This window comes from Nansenia antarctica, assembly GCF_963989245.1.
Source record: "Nansenia antarctica genome assembly, chromosome: 3".
Taxonomy (NCBI): domain Eukaryota; kingdom Metazoa; phylum Chordata; class Actinopteri; order Argentiniformes; family Microstomatidae; genus Nansenia; species Nansenia antarctica.
The window spans coordinates 69956219-69972387 of NC_137688.1; the positions used below are offsets into that span (position 1 = coordinate 69956219).

General features: G+C 48.3%; 1 protein-coding gene across 1 annotated transcript; it reads right to left on the reverse strand.

Moving 5' to 3' along the window:
- Window positions 1–11116: 11116 nt before the first annotated feature.
- Window positions 11117–14994, reverse strand: ngfa (nerve growth factor a (beta polypeptide); the record flags this gene model as incomplete). Its single annotated transcript, XM_080525193.1, has 2 exons — window positions 14952–14994; window positions 11117–12099 (listed from the first exon to the last, which is right to left on the reverse strand). The coding sequence occupies exon 2, from the start codon at window positions 12086–12088 to the stop codon at window positions 11117–11119; it is 972 nt and encodes a 323-aa protein (XP_080381319.1). The 5' UTR covers window positions 12089–12099; window positions 14952–14994.
- Between the last annotated feature and the right edge of the window lie 1175 nt (window positions 14995–16169).

The window sequence follows — 16169 nt, forward strand, 5'->3', positions numbered from 1 at the left end:
GGTCCTGTGTGACGGGGGGGAGGGGGGGTGGGTCCTGTGTGACAGGGGGGGAGGGGGGGTCCTGTGTGACAGGGGGGGAGGGGGGGGGGGGGTCCTGTGTGACAGGGGGGGAGGGGGGGTCCTGTGTGACAGGGGGGGAGGGGGGGTCCTGTGTGACAGGGGGGGAGGGGGGGTCCTGTGTGACAGGGGGGGAGGGGGGGTCCTGTGTCACAGGGGTGGGAGGGGGGGTCCTGTGTGACAGGGGGGGAGGGTGGGTCCTGTGTGACAGGGAGGGAGGGGGGGTCCTGTGTGACAGGGGGGGAGGGGGTTCCTGTGTGTCAACCGTTTTCACGGCAGGGTTAGGGGAGATGGTTAGGGGTAGGGAAGGTTGTACTGTATGTATGTCCAGGGGTGGAGGGAGGGGGGTGGGAAGGTTAGAGGAGATGGTTAGGGGTAGGGGAGGTTGTAAGCATGGGAGAACAGGTAGGTTTTGAGGTGGGATTTAAAAGTGGAGAGTGAGAGTGAGTCTCTGAGTGGTTGAGGGAGAGAGTTCCAGAGGTGGGGTGCAGCTCGTGAAAAGGCACGGTCTCCCAAGCCTTTGAGATTCGAGGGTGGGACAGTGAGGGGAACAGTGGATGAGGATCGGAGGGTACGGGTAGGGCGGTGGGGGAGAAGGAGGTAAGGGGGGGGGGGGGGCGCAGGCTATGGAGGGCTTTGTAGGTGAGGAGGAGTACTTTGAATAAAGGTACATTGTCTGTATAGCTGTGCCTCTCAGGACACACAAGGAAAAGTTTCGCTTAACACTAGAACAGCCATGTGAGTAAAACAAATATTATATCTTTGCACTCGATCAAATTTCAGGACCCTCCTTTCATGACTTTTCCTAGATATGTGCCTTCTACCACCCACCCATTACATTTTCAAAATCACATCAGGATAAGCTAGTATGAAGCTATTTTGCAGTTTCTCTGTGTAGGAGGCAGGCTAATTTACAAAATGGCCAAATAGTGGTCGTTGTGTGTAAATAGCAGCTTTCCATTTTAAAGACTATGGTCAAGACACTGAACCCCAAAATTGCTCCCAGTAAGCGGGCCAGTGCCTTGCATGGTAGCTTGCCAACATTGGTGTGTGAATGTTTGTGTGTGTGTGCGTGCGTGTGTTTATGTGTGTGTGTGTGTGTGTTGTGTGTGTATGTGTGTGTTGTATGTGTGTATTGCACCTACGGTTTTGTGGGAGCTGTGTGATGTGTGTTATGAAGCCACACCAACGCGGCGACACTCAACATCAATATTTTCCCCATAACCATGGTGACATGATATCCACCATGGAGGAGCCACAGGACGTCCAACACACTACTATCACACACACACTCTCAGGCCTGGGGGGAAACACACACTCATACACACACACTGTGGCCTGCCAACACAGACAGAGGAATGATGGAGGGAGTGAGAGACGGAGAGAGAGAGTGAGAGAGATGATGGGAGGGATAGAGAAAAGAGAGACAGAGAGAGGAATGATGGGGAAAAGAGAGACAGGAGAGAGGGGAAGAGAGAGAGGAGGGGGGAGAGAGAGAGAGAGATAGATGGGGGAATGCAGAAAAGAGACAGAGGGATGATGGGGGGATGGAGAAAAGAGAGAGAGAGGGAGAGAGAGAAAGAGATAGATGGGGGAATGCAGAAAAGAGACAGAGGGATGATGGGGGGATGGAGAAAAGAGAGAGAGCGAGAGAAAGAGAGAGAGAGTCAGATGGAGGAAATAGAGAAAAGAGCGATAGACAGAGGGATGATGGGAGGATGGAGAAAAGAGAGAGAGAGGGAGAGAGAGAAAGAGATAGATGGGGGAATGGAGAAAAAAGAGAGAGAGGGATGATGGGGGATGGAGAAAAGAGAGAGAGAAAGAGAGAGAGACATTAATTCCTCTGTGTTCATCTTGTGTGGTTCTGGTCCAGGGTCAGTCTGGTAGTCTGGTCCAGGGTTCCTCCCACAGGGCCGGGGCCTGTGATCCAATCAGGAAGCAGGAAGGGTCTAACTGGTTTACTGTGGCAACGCTGGGCTCGCTCTCACGCCCGCGGGGATACCAGGTCGTTGCCATGGTTGCGGGGCGGCCATGTTGTGTTATGATGTTTGTGTGCCACTCAAAGCTTTAGATCTTGTGATTGGCCAGTTATGTATGTATGTGTGTGTGTGTGTGTGTGTATGTGTGTGTGTGTGTGTGTGTGTCCCATCTCTCTCAAACGAGGGGAAAGGTCGAAGATCGAAGGTCAAACTATGTATTATCTGTCCTGTAGTGACTTGCTGTGAGTTGTCAGTTGTATGACACAGTGATTTGACCTGGGCCAGATATGGAGGCTGGATAGATTTGTTAGAGGCTGGTTAGAGGCTGGTTAGAGGCTGGTTAGAGGCTGGTTAGAGGCTGGTTAGAGGCTGGTTAGAGGCTGGTTAGAGGCGGTTATGGTGTGATGGAGGTTGACAGGCTCAGTATGAAGGTCTTGTGTGCTGCAGCTGGGCGGTTCATGTGTTGGCTGAGTTTTATGTGTTTGTTTTTGTTGATTTTCGGGTGTTGTTATGTTTGTAATTGTGTGTGTGTGTGATGTATGGTTGTAAACGGTGTGTGTGCAGGGTGTATGTATGTGTGTGTATGTGTGTGTGTGTGTGTGTATGTATGCAGGGTGTGTGTGTGTGTATGTGTGTATGCAGGGTCTGTGTGTGTATGCAGGGTGTGTGTGTGTGTGTGTATATGTGTGTATGCAGGGTGTGTGTGTGTGTGTGTGTATGTAATAAAACAAACATACTTTATTAAGGGTCAGTGCTGAGTGGAGGGGGGAGGGTCGTCTCCCAGGCCTCAGGTCTGCAGGGTGGAGGTCTCCTCTGATTGGCTGAGATCCCAACTGTTGAAACCTCCACAGATCAGGCCTTGATGTTAGCGCTGTTTGAGTCGCATGAATCTAAACTTATTTTAATCTCAGGTCAGTTTTTGTCTCTAAGAGGTCGACATATGAACTCGCTTCAAATCTGTGTGGCCTCGACGATCTATACTACTAGTCCTGTGTCTCAATTAAGTTCTGGTTACCAAGGTTACGAGGCGTGTCTGTGAGACAGTGGGAGACAGCAAAGGCACTTCATGTTTATTGTTGTTTTATTATGTTTATGTTATTATGTATATGTTTATATTATTGCTATTGTGTGTTTTATTGATTACTATTATTCTATTATTATTTGTATGCTGTGTGGATATGTTAAAGCACTTTGAGCTGCAACGTTTGCAGCAAAAGTGCTATACAAATAAAGGTTATTATTATTATTATTATTATTATTATTATTATTATTATTATTGGCATGAGTCATCTAGGCTTGATCAAAAGCAGCCATAAGACGGGCGCTTAGGTGGCGTGTCTAAATCTCTACTGTATCTGTCAATAAAATGAAAAATAGGACTGCCCCACTCAGAAAAAATGACTTTAAAAAAAAAGCAGCCATAAGACATATTACATGTTATAAGCAGCCATAAGACATATTACATGTTATAAGCAGCCATAACACACACTACATGTTATAAGCAGCTTTCATCCAGTGCTGTCGGCTGTTATCGGCTGGTCTCAACAAGTGCCGCAGTTCTCCAGTAACGGTCGATAGGAACTTAGCAGCGCCATCTGCTGGCCGAATGGAACACTTCACCTAATTCAACATTTCCGTGGAAATCCACCAGCACGTGTCTCCTCCCTCATGTTCATTGGTTGTTTCTACTACACACCAGAGTCAGAGAGGCCGTGTTATAAACCAAGAAACTTACGACATCTTCCTCCTTTCCTGGGTGGTAAATCCAGGTTTATTTTGATTATGTCTCACTAGAGTTATCAAAAAAAGGCTGGATTGTTTTTGTTCTTCTTCTTCTTCTTCTTCTTCTTCTTCGACGTAGGGGTTGTTGTTTTCCTCTCCACTCCACCAGGCTCGGGGCCGAGGGGCTACCCTTTTACCACCCCGAGACCTGGTTGAGGGCCTCATTTCTGGACACCCCTCCAGAAGCCACGTCATCGTCTCGTCATCTAATACCGACAGACCATGCATCCCGTTGGGTGGGTGGCACACCGGGCAGTCCAGGATGACATGGTCTGCGGTTTGGTCCTCTGTCCCCTGTTCAGAGAGTAGCGTGAGGCCTCTGTGTCCGTTCCCTGTCTGATGTGATGTATCTACTGAGCTACTGAAAGAATCTTTTTAATTTTGATTTTGATTTGCGTTGATTCTTTGGGGATTTTCAGTTGCTAAGTGGTTCGTTAACGGTTCATTCGCGCCACTTAGTCTCGCTGCACTAAAACATGTAGACAGGAAACGGTTACCTCACAAATGGACGTCGTCTCTGTACTTACCATGAATAATGCAGCTCAGAGGTCAAAGGTCACCATCTCCCCTCACCGCACTACCACTACTACTACTCCACAGGGAACCGTGGCGATGAGGTCACCTAGCAACAAGCGTGTTGTCAAGGAGGAAGATGAGATGAGTGAGTTGGGACGGGCGGGCGCTTTGGGATGATGTGTGGTTTGTTTTTAAAAGAGAGAAAGAGAGGGAGAGGAGAAAGAGAGAGGGTGAGGAGAGAGAAAGGGAGAGGAGAGAGAAAGAGAGAGGGAGAGTAGAGAGAAAGAGAGAGGGAGAGAGGAGATCCAAAGAGAGGGAGAGGAAAGAGAAGGAGAGAGAAAGAGAGAGAGAGAGGGAGAGACAAAGAGAGAGGGAGAGAGAAAGAGACAGAGAAAGGGAGAGACGAGGATGGAGAGAGATAACAAAAGCACTCAGATCACAGTTTCTCTGTGAAGGGATGCTAGTGCTCACCTACCTGTCTTCTGTTGGAGATTAAAGACCTTCATCTCTTCATCTATCTTAACTGTCCCTCCTGAAGACCTCCATCTCTTCATATATCCTAGCTGTCCCTCCTGAAGACCTCCATCTCTTCATCTATCTTAACTGTCCCTCCTGAAGACCTCCATCTCTTCAGGCTACACCTTAACTGTCCCTCCTGAAGACCTCCATCTCTTCAGGCTACACCTTAACTGTCCCTCCTGAACACCTCCATCTCTTCAGGCTACACCTTAACTGTCCCTCCTGAAGACCTCCATCTCTTCAGGCTACATCTTAACTGTCCCTCCTAAGACCTCTTCATCCCCCACTACACCCCTCTACAGTGTTTCTACTATAAGTACAGAAATAAAAAGTAATTCATCCTTCTTCTACTAATGGCCCCTGATCATAGCATACCTTAGATTTGTTTTTCTAATGATGACTGATGGATCGACGAATCACTTACTGAGACAAATGTATTTGCTGTAAGTGGCTTTGGATAAAGGCGTCTGCTAAATGTCTGAGATGTAAATGGAAATGTGAAGGGATGCCTTTGAAGCCAACAGGCCGCTTCTGTCCTGGAGTCATCAGTCTGGTATTACAACAACTTTACAACCACTTACTCACATTTCTTCGTTGTGCCAGAGGATTTAAAAGTTGCCAAAGTTAGTCCTCTGTTTAAAGCAGATGATCCATGTTGTTTTAACAATTTTAGACCCGTATCTATTTTGATATTAACAAAATAAACAAACAAGTATTGGGGGTGGTGACAACCGGTCTGATGCCCAACGTGTAGTTTCCTTTCCCGCCACCTGAGGGCGCCAGAGACCCGTGTGTTTGGTTGATGTGATGGGGGACAGATCTGAGAACGACCTGGGGAGGGTTCGGGGGGGGGACGGGGGGGGGTCGAACCTGATGTCTCACACCTCTCGGATCCACAGCCACATTATTATAAGCGCTGTGTGTGTGTGTGTGTGTGTGTGTGTGTGTGTGTGTGTGTGTGTGTGCGTGCGTGTGTGTGTGTGATGGAGGACTCTTATCTCTTATCTCCTGCCGATGTCTCTGGGTGGCGCTGTGTGACGGAGGACCTGTCTCACTCTCTTAACCCCTTCATCACACAGCGTAAACACTGGCTGATAGGGGGGGGCTGGTAGGGATGGGGGGAGATAGGAGGAGTAGAACTGAATCTCTGTCTGAAAAATCCACACGATTTCTATCCATCCTTCCAATAATGTGTTACAACACACAGCAGAGAAATGCCTTCTGAGATAGGATGATGATGATGAATATAGGAATGTCTGTTCTACTAATGATGATTTGACATGGCCCCTCCTCCTTGTCCAGATGTGTGTGTGTGTGTGTGTGTGTGAGAGTGTGAGAGAGTGTGATAGTGTGTGAGAGTGTGTGAGAGTGTGTGGGTGGTGTGTGTGTGTGTTTCTGTGTCTGTGCGTGTGAGTGTGAGTGTGAGTGTGTGTGTGCGTGTTAGAGTCCAGAGTGTGTGTGTGTGTGTGTGTGTGTGTGTGTGTGTGAGAGTGTGTCGGTCTGTGTGTATGGGTCTCTGTGTGTGTGTGTGTGTTCCATCCCTGTGTTTTTTCATTCCAGATCCCTATCACATCTCAGAGGTCGTTCATCTGTGTTGTGACGCCTAGTTTACACCGAGCGTTACCGTGGTGACACCTAGTTTACACCATCGTTACCGTGGTGATGAGAGTTCCGTCTCCCTCTCGCTCGTGTATATTTTGCCAAGTCGACCCACGGCCAGGATGGCATTCCATCACCCTGAAATACCCAAAAGTGTTCACTCTTGCATAATCAAGTCGTGTGTTTGTGTGTGTGTGTGTGTGTGTGTGTGTGTATGATGGCCCACATCTCCAAGAGAAAGGCTAAACAGTTAGCTCTATATCTGCTATTATCGGTAGCCGCTCAATATGGAGACGGCGTTGCTTGTACCCTTAGAGTAGATATAGTTTTACAGTAATGCTGTTGTATCTGTTAACCCACATCTGAAACATCCTCTGTGTTAATATTGTATGTGTACGAGGGTTGCTGTACAGTCACAAACGTAACTGAATGTCTCCCAATGAGCTGATTGCACTGATACTGTTTATGTAATGCACTTTGTATTTATGTGGACATAAATAAAGCATTTAAAATGTGTGTATGGCACAAGTAGCGAACTCAGGGCAGACCTTACCTGTATGTGTATGGACCACCGATTAGTCCACTGTGTGTGTGTGTGTGTGAGAGTGTTTGAGTGTGTGAGTGTGTGAGTGTGTGAGTGTGTGAGTGTGAGAGTGTGTGTGAGAGAGAGAGAGACAGTGTGTGAGTGTGAGTGTGTGAGTGTGTGAGTGTGTGAGTGTGTGAGAGTGAGAGTGAGAGTGAGAGTGAGATCGAGAGTGAGTGTGTGTCTGTGTCTGTGTGTCTGTGTCTGTGTCTGTGTGTGTGTGTGTGTGTGTGTGTGTGTCTGTTTCTGTGTCTGTGTGTGTGTATCTCTCCTTGATACCAGGTCAGTGTCGTTCGTTGTTCACCTGGAAAGTTGTGGAAAGTTCAGATTCTGACATGAATACCTCAGAGCTGCTCTCTCCTCCACCTTATCCAGTTAGATAAACACTCCTCTGCCAGGGCCGTGTGTTTACAGAGAGCACGGCAGGCTGTTTACACTGAGGCATCATCCATCACCTCCACCACGCAGCAGCATCCATCATTACCCACCATGCACCTCTTCTCCTGGCCTCACCAGGCTGTTTCCTGTTAATCAGTTGTACTCAGACGCTCTGGAACAAACTGCACCTAACGGCAACAAGATCAGTCTTCGCTTAGGTTAGGGTTAAAGTTAGAGGGTTAGTGGGTTACATTTACGTTTACATTTTTGGCATTTAGCAGACGCCTTATTCCAAAGCGACTTACAGTCAATACATTTGACTAAGCAAGTGAATCATCAGTTCCCCAGTTGTAGCAGGAAAAGTAATCTACCTCAGGCCAGTCATCGTGCTAGGAGAAGAACGTAAAAAAAGAAAATAAAGTTAATAGTAGACACTGGATAGACATTACAAGTGCAGGGAGGTAGTAGATGTCTCAGGAGAAAGTTGGAGGGGGGGGGGAAACAGGTGTCTCAGGAGACGCAGTGCTGGGGGGTAGTAGATGTCTCAGGAGGGACAGTACAGGGGGGTAGTAGATGTCTCAGGAGACGCAGTGCTGGGGGGTAGTAGATGTCTCAGGAGGAGCAGTTAAGGTGTAGCCTGAAGAGATGGAGGTCTTCAGTCTCCGAAGATGGATTAGGGTTTTAGGGCTATAGTTAGGGTTAGTGTTAGAGGGTTAGGGCTAGAGGGTCATGGCTAGGGTTATAGTGTTAGGGTTAGACTACTGGGGCCGTATTACAGAAAGTCCTAAATTAAGATAGGAAAGTAGAAGATGTTCGTTGTTTGGTACCTGTACTATAGCAATGACAATAAAGACCATTCATTCATGCATTCATTCATTCATTCATTCATTACAGAAGCAAATCCTAACTAACTTTAGGAATCCTATCTTATTTACTTCATCCTATCTTATCTCATCCTAAATATTAAATCCAACGTCGGTTATCAACGTTTATGTCTGTTACCTAGCAACCAATGGTACTTCCATCTCGCGCAACTCCTTTGTAAGGTAGCCTATACTTTGTAACATATTTTAACGTCCCTATAGTGTAAACAATCATATCTTATCTTATAATGGATCAGAAACAACGACGGGCAATAAACTTCAAGACATTAGTATTATTATTATTATTATTCAAACTTCCTAAACATTTTGATACATATTATGTCTGTGTACATTAAAAACTGTAGTCGTCATCACAAGTTCGAAAATGGGTTAGAAATGTAAATGAACACCGGAGCCCCGCGGTGGCGCAGCGGTCCAAGCATTAGCCTCTAGTGCAAGCTGCCCACCGGGGACTGGGATCGAATCCCGGTCTCGCCAGACCCGGATATGGCCGGGGCTCACAGGGAGCGGCATATTGAGCGGCCGCTCCCAAGGGGGGTATAGGACTATTTCCGGACAAGGATCCGTCGCGCAACACCGCCCCCGTCTGGTGCTGGAGTAACGGTGTCGGGCTCGAGGAGCCAGACAGCTAGTCTGCCTGGCGATCTCCTCTGGGACTGCCGGCCACGGGGTCGTGCGGCGGATCCTACGCAATAGGCAGGGGATAATTGGATGCTAGGTTGGGTGCAATTGGATACCAAATTGGGTGAAAAAGGGATACAAAAAAAAAATAAAAATAAATAAATAATGTAAATGAACAACTGCCGCTCCTCCTTGAACAATAGCAAAGGAATTCTGTGAAACCTGCAGCGCTTACTCCACCACCTGGGTGTGATGTCTGACAGTTAGGACAGCCTAACGGTTATCCTAAAGTTAGGTGACTTTATTTAAGATTTGGTGAAGTTAGGAAGCTTGTGTAATACACTTTTCCTATCTCAAGTTAGGATAGGAACATTGACTTAGGAACTGTGATCTGTAATGGCTTTTCGGTCCTAACCCTAATTACCATGGTTACTAGGGGTGTAACGGACCGCCCCCCACGGTTCGGCACGCATGTGTACCGCGGATCAATTGCAAAATGTAACCAAGTAATAATATTACTTAATATTAGTTAATATCCCTTGTAAATCACAATGTAGAGTTGCCATGAAAAGATAGACGCGACAGTTGCATGCTTTGTTTTACTCTAAAGCGCAATGATAGGTTGATAATGAAAAAGAAAATCCAGAACAACAAGGCTGTGTGCGTAAATTCGCTCTGGAATCTGATCAGCATTCATGGAACGCCTCTTGTCCAATCAAATTACTTGGTCCCTTTATGACGTCGGACCCAGTGTGCTCTCCGGCGCTCTCAGAGCAAATTTACGAACGCAGCCCAAGTGCATCATGGTGAGTGCTGCTAATGTTGGCGACAGAGAAGAACTCGAAATGCCTCCCTCGTCATTTAAATCCCATGTATTGGAGCACTTTGGCTTCTCTGTCAATTATAACAATGACGGACAGTGTCATTGGAAGTGTGGTCGATAAAAAAGTTACGTGTTTAAGCGTTGTGCAACGATTTTTTCATACCATGTTTAAAGTAAGGTTTCACTTTATTATTTAGTTAAAAGTGGCATAAAACATGTTTATTTGTCTGCTTTAAAGAGCCCAGTGATTCACTGCTGCAACCAGGTGCCTCCTCCCTCTCTCCTACTGCATCATTTAAGTTGAATGTGTGTTTCTGTTTAATATGTAGCCTAATGTTTGAGTGTAGAATATGTTATGTATGTATATATATACACACACACACACACACACATATATATGTATATATGCTGTTCACACAGTTTTGACATCATGAAAGCTGTTGGGTTTTATACAGTAAAAGTGGTGTTTTTACAGAATTCGAGGAAAAAGCTTTTTATTTTTATGTTTTGTGTTGATCCGAAAAATTATCCGATCCGTGACTCAAAAACCGTGACACGATCCGATCCGTGAGTTAGGTGATCCGTTACACCCCTAATGGTTACCAAACAGTTAAGATAGGATATGCAACTTGTGAAGTTTCTGTAATACGGCCCCTGGTCACTAAGGGGACTGTAACCACGGTTACGCAGTAAGACTGACGCAACACTGCACGTATATACTGAAGTGTTTAATAAATAACAGCATCAACAACAAAACACAACAACAACAACAACAACAACAAAAAGCTTGAATTCATTATGTATATATACACATATATATTCATATTTGATTGTATAAACCATAAATATGACATGCAGTCCTCATAACTTAAAATGACCAGGACGCTCGCTCTCTCTCTCTCTCTCTCTCTCTCTCTCTCTCTCTCTCTCTCTCTCTCTCTCTCTCTCTCTCTCTCTCTCTCTCTCTCTCTCTCTCTCTCTCTCTCTCTCTCGGACTGAGGTAGGGGGGTTGGGCCGGGGGGCGGAGTGGATGAGGTTGGTGGAGGGTGTGTGTGGGTGTGTGTGGGGGGGGGTGTGTGTGTTTGTGGGGGTGGGGGGCAAGATGGGCACGAGGGATGGGGGGGTGGTTGGCAATCAAGCTGTAGTGGCTGAATGAGGGGGAGTGGGGGGTGTGTAATGGTGTGTGTACCGGGCGGGGGGGATTGAGGGGACCAGGGGGTGATAGTTCAGCGGTTTAAGGACGGAGGGGATGGTTGTTTTTTTTTCTGTTGAGAGTTTGGGGAGGGGTTTGGAGAGTTTGGAGGGGGTTTGGAGAGTTTGGGGGGGGTTTGGAGAGTTTGGGGGGTTTAGGGGGGGGGTCGTCCGCTTCTCTCAGTCAGTGTCTCCAGGACTTGCGGCTGATGACACACTCGCACGCAGCGTTGATGCGGATGAGGCGCCAGGCGGTCAGGCCCTGGTACACCGTGAGGGCGCGCACGTACGTGTGCGAGTTGGTGCAGTAGGAGTTCCAGTGGCGCTTGTCGATGCCGCGACAGCCCGGCCTCTCCGGCGCCTTGGCCCCTCCACGCCCCCCCCCTCCTCCCCCGCCTCTGGAGGGGGGTCCCATGGGGGGGGGCGAGGTCTCGGACCGGCAGACGGTCTCGTAGAACAGCTGCATCATCACCCGGTTGTTGATCTTGACGTTGGTCAGGACCGTGACCTCCTTGCCCCCCAGGTCCACGGCCCGGGTCAGGTTGGTGACCCAGACGTTGGTGCTGTCGCACACCGAGTAGATCCCCCGGTGCTCCGGCTTCCCAGAGGCCTCTGCTGCTCGGCGCCTCACCCTGGGGCCTCCAGCCCCCCCCTCACCTCCGGCCCCCCCGGGCCCTGCGCCCATGGTGGTGTCATCGAACGAGGAGGAAGAGGAGGAGGAGGAGGGGGTAACCTCGCTGAAGACCACGCGGGGCGAGGAGCGGTGCCGTCGCTTGGTGAAGAGTTTGGGGTCCACCTCCGGGATGGAGGAGTGGTGGTGGTGGGGGGGGTCGTGGGGGGGCTCAGGGTGGCCCAGGGCGGGGCTCCTCTCCTGGGGTAGCGAGGCGGGCGCGCGGGGCTGCTGCCTGGTCCTCCGCTGGCTGCTGGTTCTTTGGTCCTCCTGTGCTGCTGCTGTCGGATGCTCGTGATCGCCCCTTGCTGCTGCTGTTTGGTGCTGCTGCTGCTGCTGTCCTGTTGCTGCCCTGTGATTGGCTGCCGTCTGCTGTTCTGCGCTGTGGTTGGCCGCCCCCGGGCCCAGGGCCGCCCCTCCCCCTCCCATGTTCAGTACAGCCTGGACGCCGATTAGGAGGAGAAGGACCAGCGGCAACGACCTCATGGGCACACGACCTGGAACAGACACAAGATGGCGGCTCACGGAAACAGACACAAAATGGCTGACGATTGGCCGCTTTCGTAAATGAGCTCTGAGAGCGCCGTAGTGTCCACGTGACTGCCTCTTGTCCAATCAAATAAACGGACCAAGTAATTATCAGTGATTGGACAAGAGGCAGTCACGTGGACGCTCTGGCGCTCTTAGAGCTAATTTACGAACGCGCCCAAAATGTCTCGCGGAAACAGAAACAAAGTGGCTGACAGAAACAGACACAAAATGGCTTCCAGTGAGGCTGACAGTCTGACCCAGAGCCATCTATCTTGTACGCTGCAAAAAGTAAATCTAAGATCAAATAATCTTAAATCAAGGCAATATATGTGACGCAAGCCATTCTAGAGCTAAACCACTCGCAGACTCGAAAGGCTCGACAATGAAAGTGAAAGTTATTGTGACAACAATATCAGTTTTTTTTTAGAGTACCCACTCGATATATTAAACAACAGTTTAAGGATCACTAAATGCTTATCATTTGTGGATTGGATTCACTGTTCTCGTTTGCCGTAGGCTACCCGTAAGGGGGGCCCCACCCGCTGTGCCGACGGACCACGATGCCGACAGTTTATTAGCGGATTTCAAGACGGTACATGTGGGAAAACTAGGGTTAGGGTTAGGTGCTAGGGTGCTACGGTTAGGGTTAGGGTTGGGGTTAGGGGTAGGGTTAGGGTTAGGGATAGGATTAGGGTTAGGGTTAGACATGCCAGCATGTACCAAGTCGACGTAGCACCTAACCCTAACCGTAGTTTTCCCACATGTACCGTCTTCCCACATGTACCGTCTTCCCACATGCACCGTAACAAAGAAGCGGAGAGCGCCCCGCGGTGGTGTAGCGGTCTAAGCACTGGCCACTAGTGCAAGCTGCCCACCGGGGACTGGGATCGAATCATCAGCATATTGGGCGGCCGCTCCCGAGGGCGGTATAGGAGTATTTCCGGACAAGGATCCGTCGCGCAACAGCGCCCCCGGGGTGCCGGAATAACAGGTGCTGGGCTCGAGGAGCCAGTCAGCTAGTCTGCCTGGCGGCCTCCTCTGGGACTGCCGGCCACGGGGTCGTGCGGCGGATCCTTCGCAATAGGCAGGGGATAATTGGATGCTAGGTTGGGTTCAATTGGCTACCAAATTGGGTGAAAAAGGGATAAAATCAAAAAAATAAAAAATAAAATAAAAATAATAATAAAGAGAAGCGGAGAGCATTCACATGCAGGGAGGGCTGTCGGCACAACGGTCAATCGGCATATTGATGCGGCACCCCTTAAGGGACCACTTTACTTGTAAACATACTTTCGTTTTTAGGACGTGTTCAAAAGCAAAGGACTGTGTGATCATCTAATTATGTGTAGTTATGTGATTTTAGCAATTAGCATGTCGATGTTCTATCAGCATGTTGTGATGTTATAAAAACGTAGTTAGACGTTCGCAGAGCTGCCACGCAGAGACTCACGCATTTCAACCAGTTCTCACGCTCAAGTAATTTGAAAAAACTATTGTTTTACGGGACTTTTATTTTTGAAATTCCTTGAAAGAAAGCTACCGGACATGAGTTTCGTGGCATCTTTCTGCACGCGCGTTAACTTGAGTCTGCAATCGAAGTGGCAGGCGAGCGCTGATGGAAGAACCTGTGTTCACGCGAGCTGCAAGAACGTAGCAAGCAGTGTTGCCAGATTGGGCTACTTTTGGTCACACTGGACGGGTGGATTCGGCAGCTTTTAGACCGGTTGGGCTGGACATTGTCAATTCCGTCTGGCAACCGTGGTAGCAAAATATGTGCATACATTACAACATCGTATCTGGTAGCGTACTGGACTGGGTTGCACCAATTTGGCGTAAGTCATTACTAAATGCAGGCATTTAGTAGTTACTAAACCCCTAGTTGTTACTAGCTAGTTTCAAACTAGTTGTTTACAAATTTCGGTTGCACCACGCCAATCTTTTGCCAATCTTAGCTAGTAAATACTCAGTTTTGGTAACAGTTTTTTGTTTCTCTACTGTAACATAACCAGGTACATTAATAATAATAATAATTCATAATAATTACAATTTACAATACAAATACAACAATTGGGGGTCCCTCAAAAAAGAATTTGGGCGTGCTGCGCGCGCACAAGATCAACCACCAAGCCCTCATTCTGACCCAGGAAAAACCCTGGTATGTACTGTATAACATGATAGCCATGTATGAGCAATGCACTGTATATAAGATGAGGACAAAGGTCTTTCTGCTGCTGACCAAGGGGCTGAGTCCTGTTGATGGGGCCCAATTTTCTTTTAGAGTCTGTAGGCTACTGTATTTGTTTATTAAGATTTCATAAATAATTTTTGATTCATTATTTTCATTTCTTGTGCTGGTTTATTATGAACAACATGTAAAATTGCAGGAAACTAGCACAAATAATTGGGTGGGAGAGAGGGGCCGCCACTGCCAAAATGTGCACAGTTTTGGGTCGCTCCACCGGCAAAAAATCTCACTCCAAACTTTTGGTGAAACTTGGCAGCCCTGGACGTTCGTAGCAATGTGCCATTGTTAGCCGCTAGCTGTTAGCAGCGTTTTTTGCTATGGAAATTTCCCTTTTCTGTTGGCACATAATTTAGCTTATTTTAGGTAATAATTTCGGTAATATTTTAGGTAATATTTCCCCATTTTATTGTTTTTCCTTGTTATTGACAGCTGGCGTTTTGCAGTGTGTTCACATTGCCACAGTCAAACTGCCTTCAGAGTTATTACAAGACTTCCATTACCAAGGGGAATTGTGTGTGTGCACGTGCACGTGTGTGTGTGTGTGTGTGTGTGTGTGTGTGTGTGTGTATGTACCTGTGGAATGCGTCCAGTTGAAGTGTGAGCCCCTCTGGGCTCTAGAGCCGCACCCCTCCACGACCCCTCAGGTCTGCCATCTGACCCCGAACCTCTGGAACACACACACACACACACACACACACACTGGTTAGATATACACACACACACACACACTGGTTAGATATACACACACACACACACACACACACTGGTTACATATACACACACACACACACACACTGGTCAGATACACACACACACACACACACACACTGGTCAGACACACACACACACACACACACACACGCACACACACACACACTGGTCAGATACACACACACACACACACACACACACACACACACTGGTCAGATACACACACACACACTGGTCAGATACACACACACTGGTCAGATACACACACACACACACACACACTCACACTGGTCAGATACACACACACACACACACACACACACTGGTCAGATACACACACACACACACACACACACACACTGGTCAGATACACACACACACACACACACACACACACACACTGGTCAGATACACACACACACACACACACACACACACACTGGTCATATACCAGATACACACTCACACACACACAGGCCAGATATATACACACACACACACACACACACTGGTCAGATACACACACACTCTCTGATCAGATATACACACACACACACACACACTCTCTGATCAGATACACACACACACACACACACACACACACTCATCACACCGCCATGGAGAGTCCAGAACCCGCTCCTGTCCCGTGCAGCCCAGCTCGGCCCGCTCAGCCTCCTCCAGTCAACACAGCACGCTCACATGTGACCTGCGTCATGTGACCTGCCCCCTGCGTGCGCTGTGATTGGAGGAGAGGGGAGGTCACCCTGGACGCCTGGATAAACCTGGACAGGAATGTGGCCTGGAAATAGACCCTGTCTCAGCCTCATACCTGACTGACTGACTGACTGACTGACTGACTGGCTGACTGACTGACTGGGTGGGTGGGTGATTGACTGACTGACTGACTGGCTGGATGGCTGACTGACTGGCTGACTGACTGACCGACTGACTGACTGGGTGGATGGCTGACTGACTGACTGATTGGCTGGCTGACTGACTGACTGACTGACTGGCTGGATGGCTGACTGACTGGATGGCTGGGTGATTGACTGGCTGGCTGACTGACTGACTGACTGACTG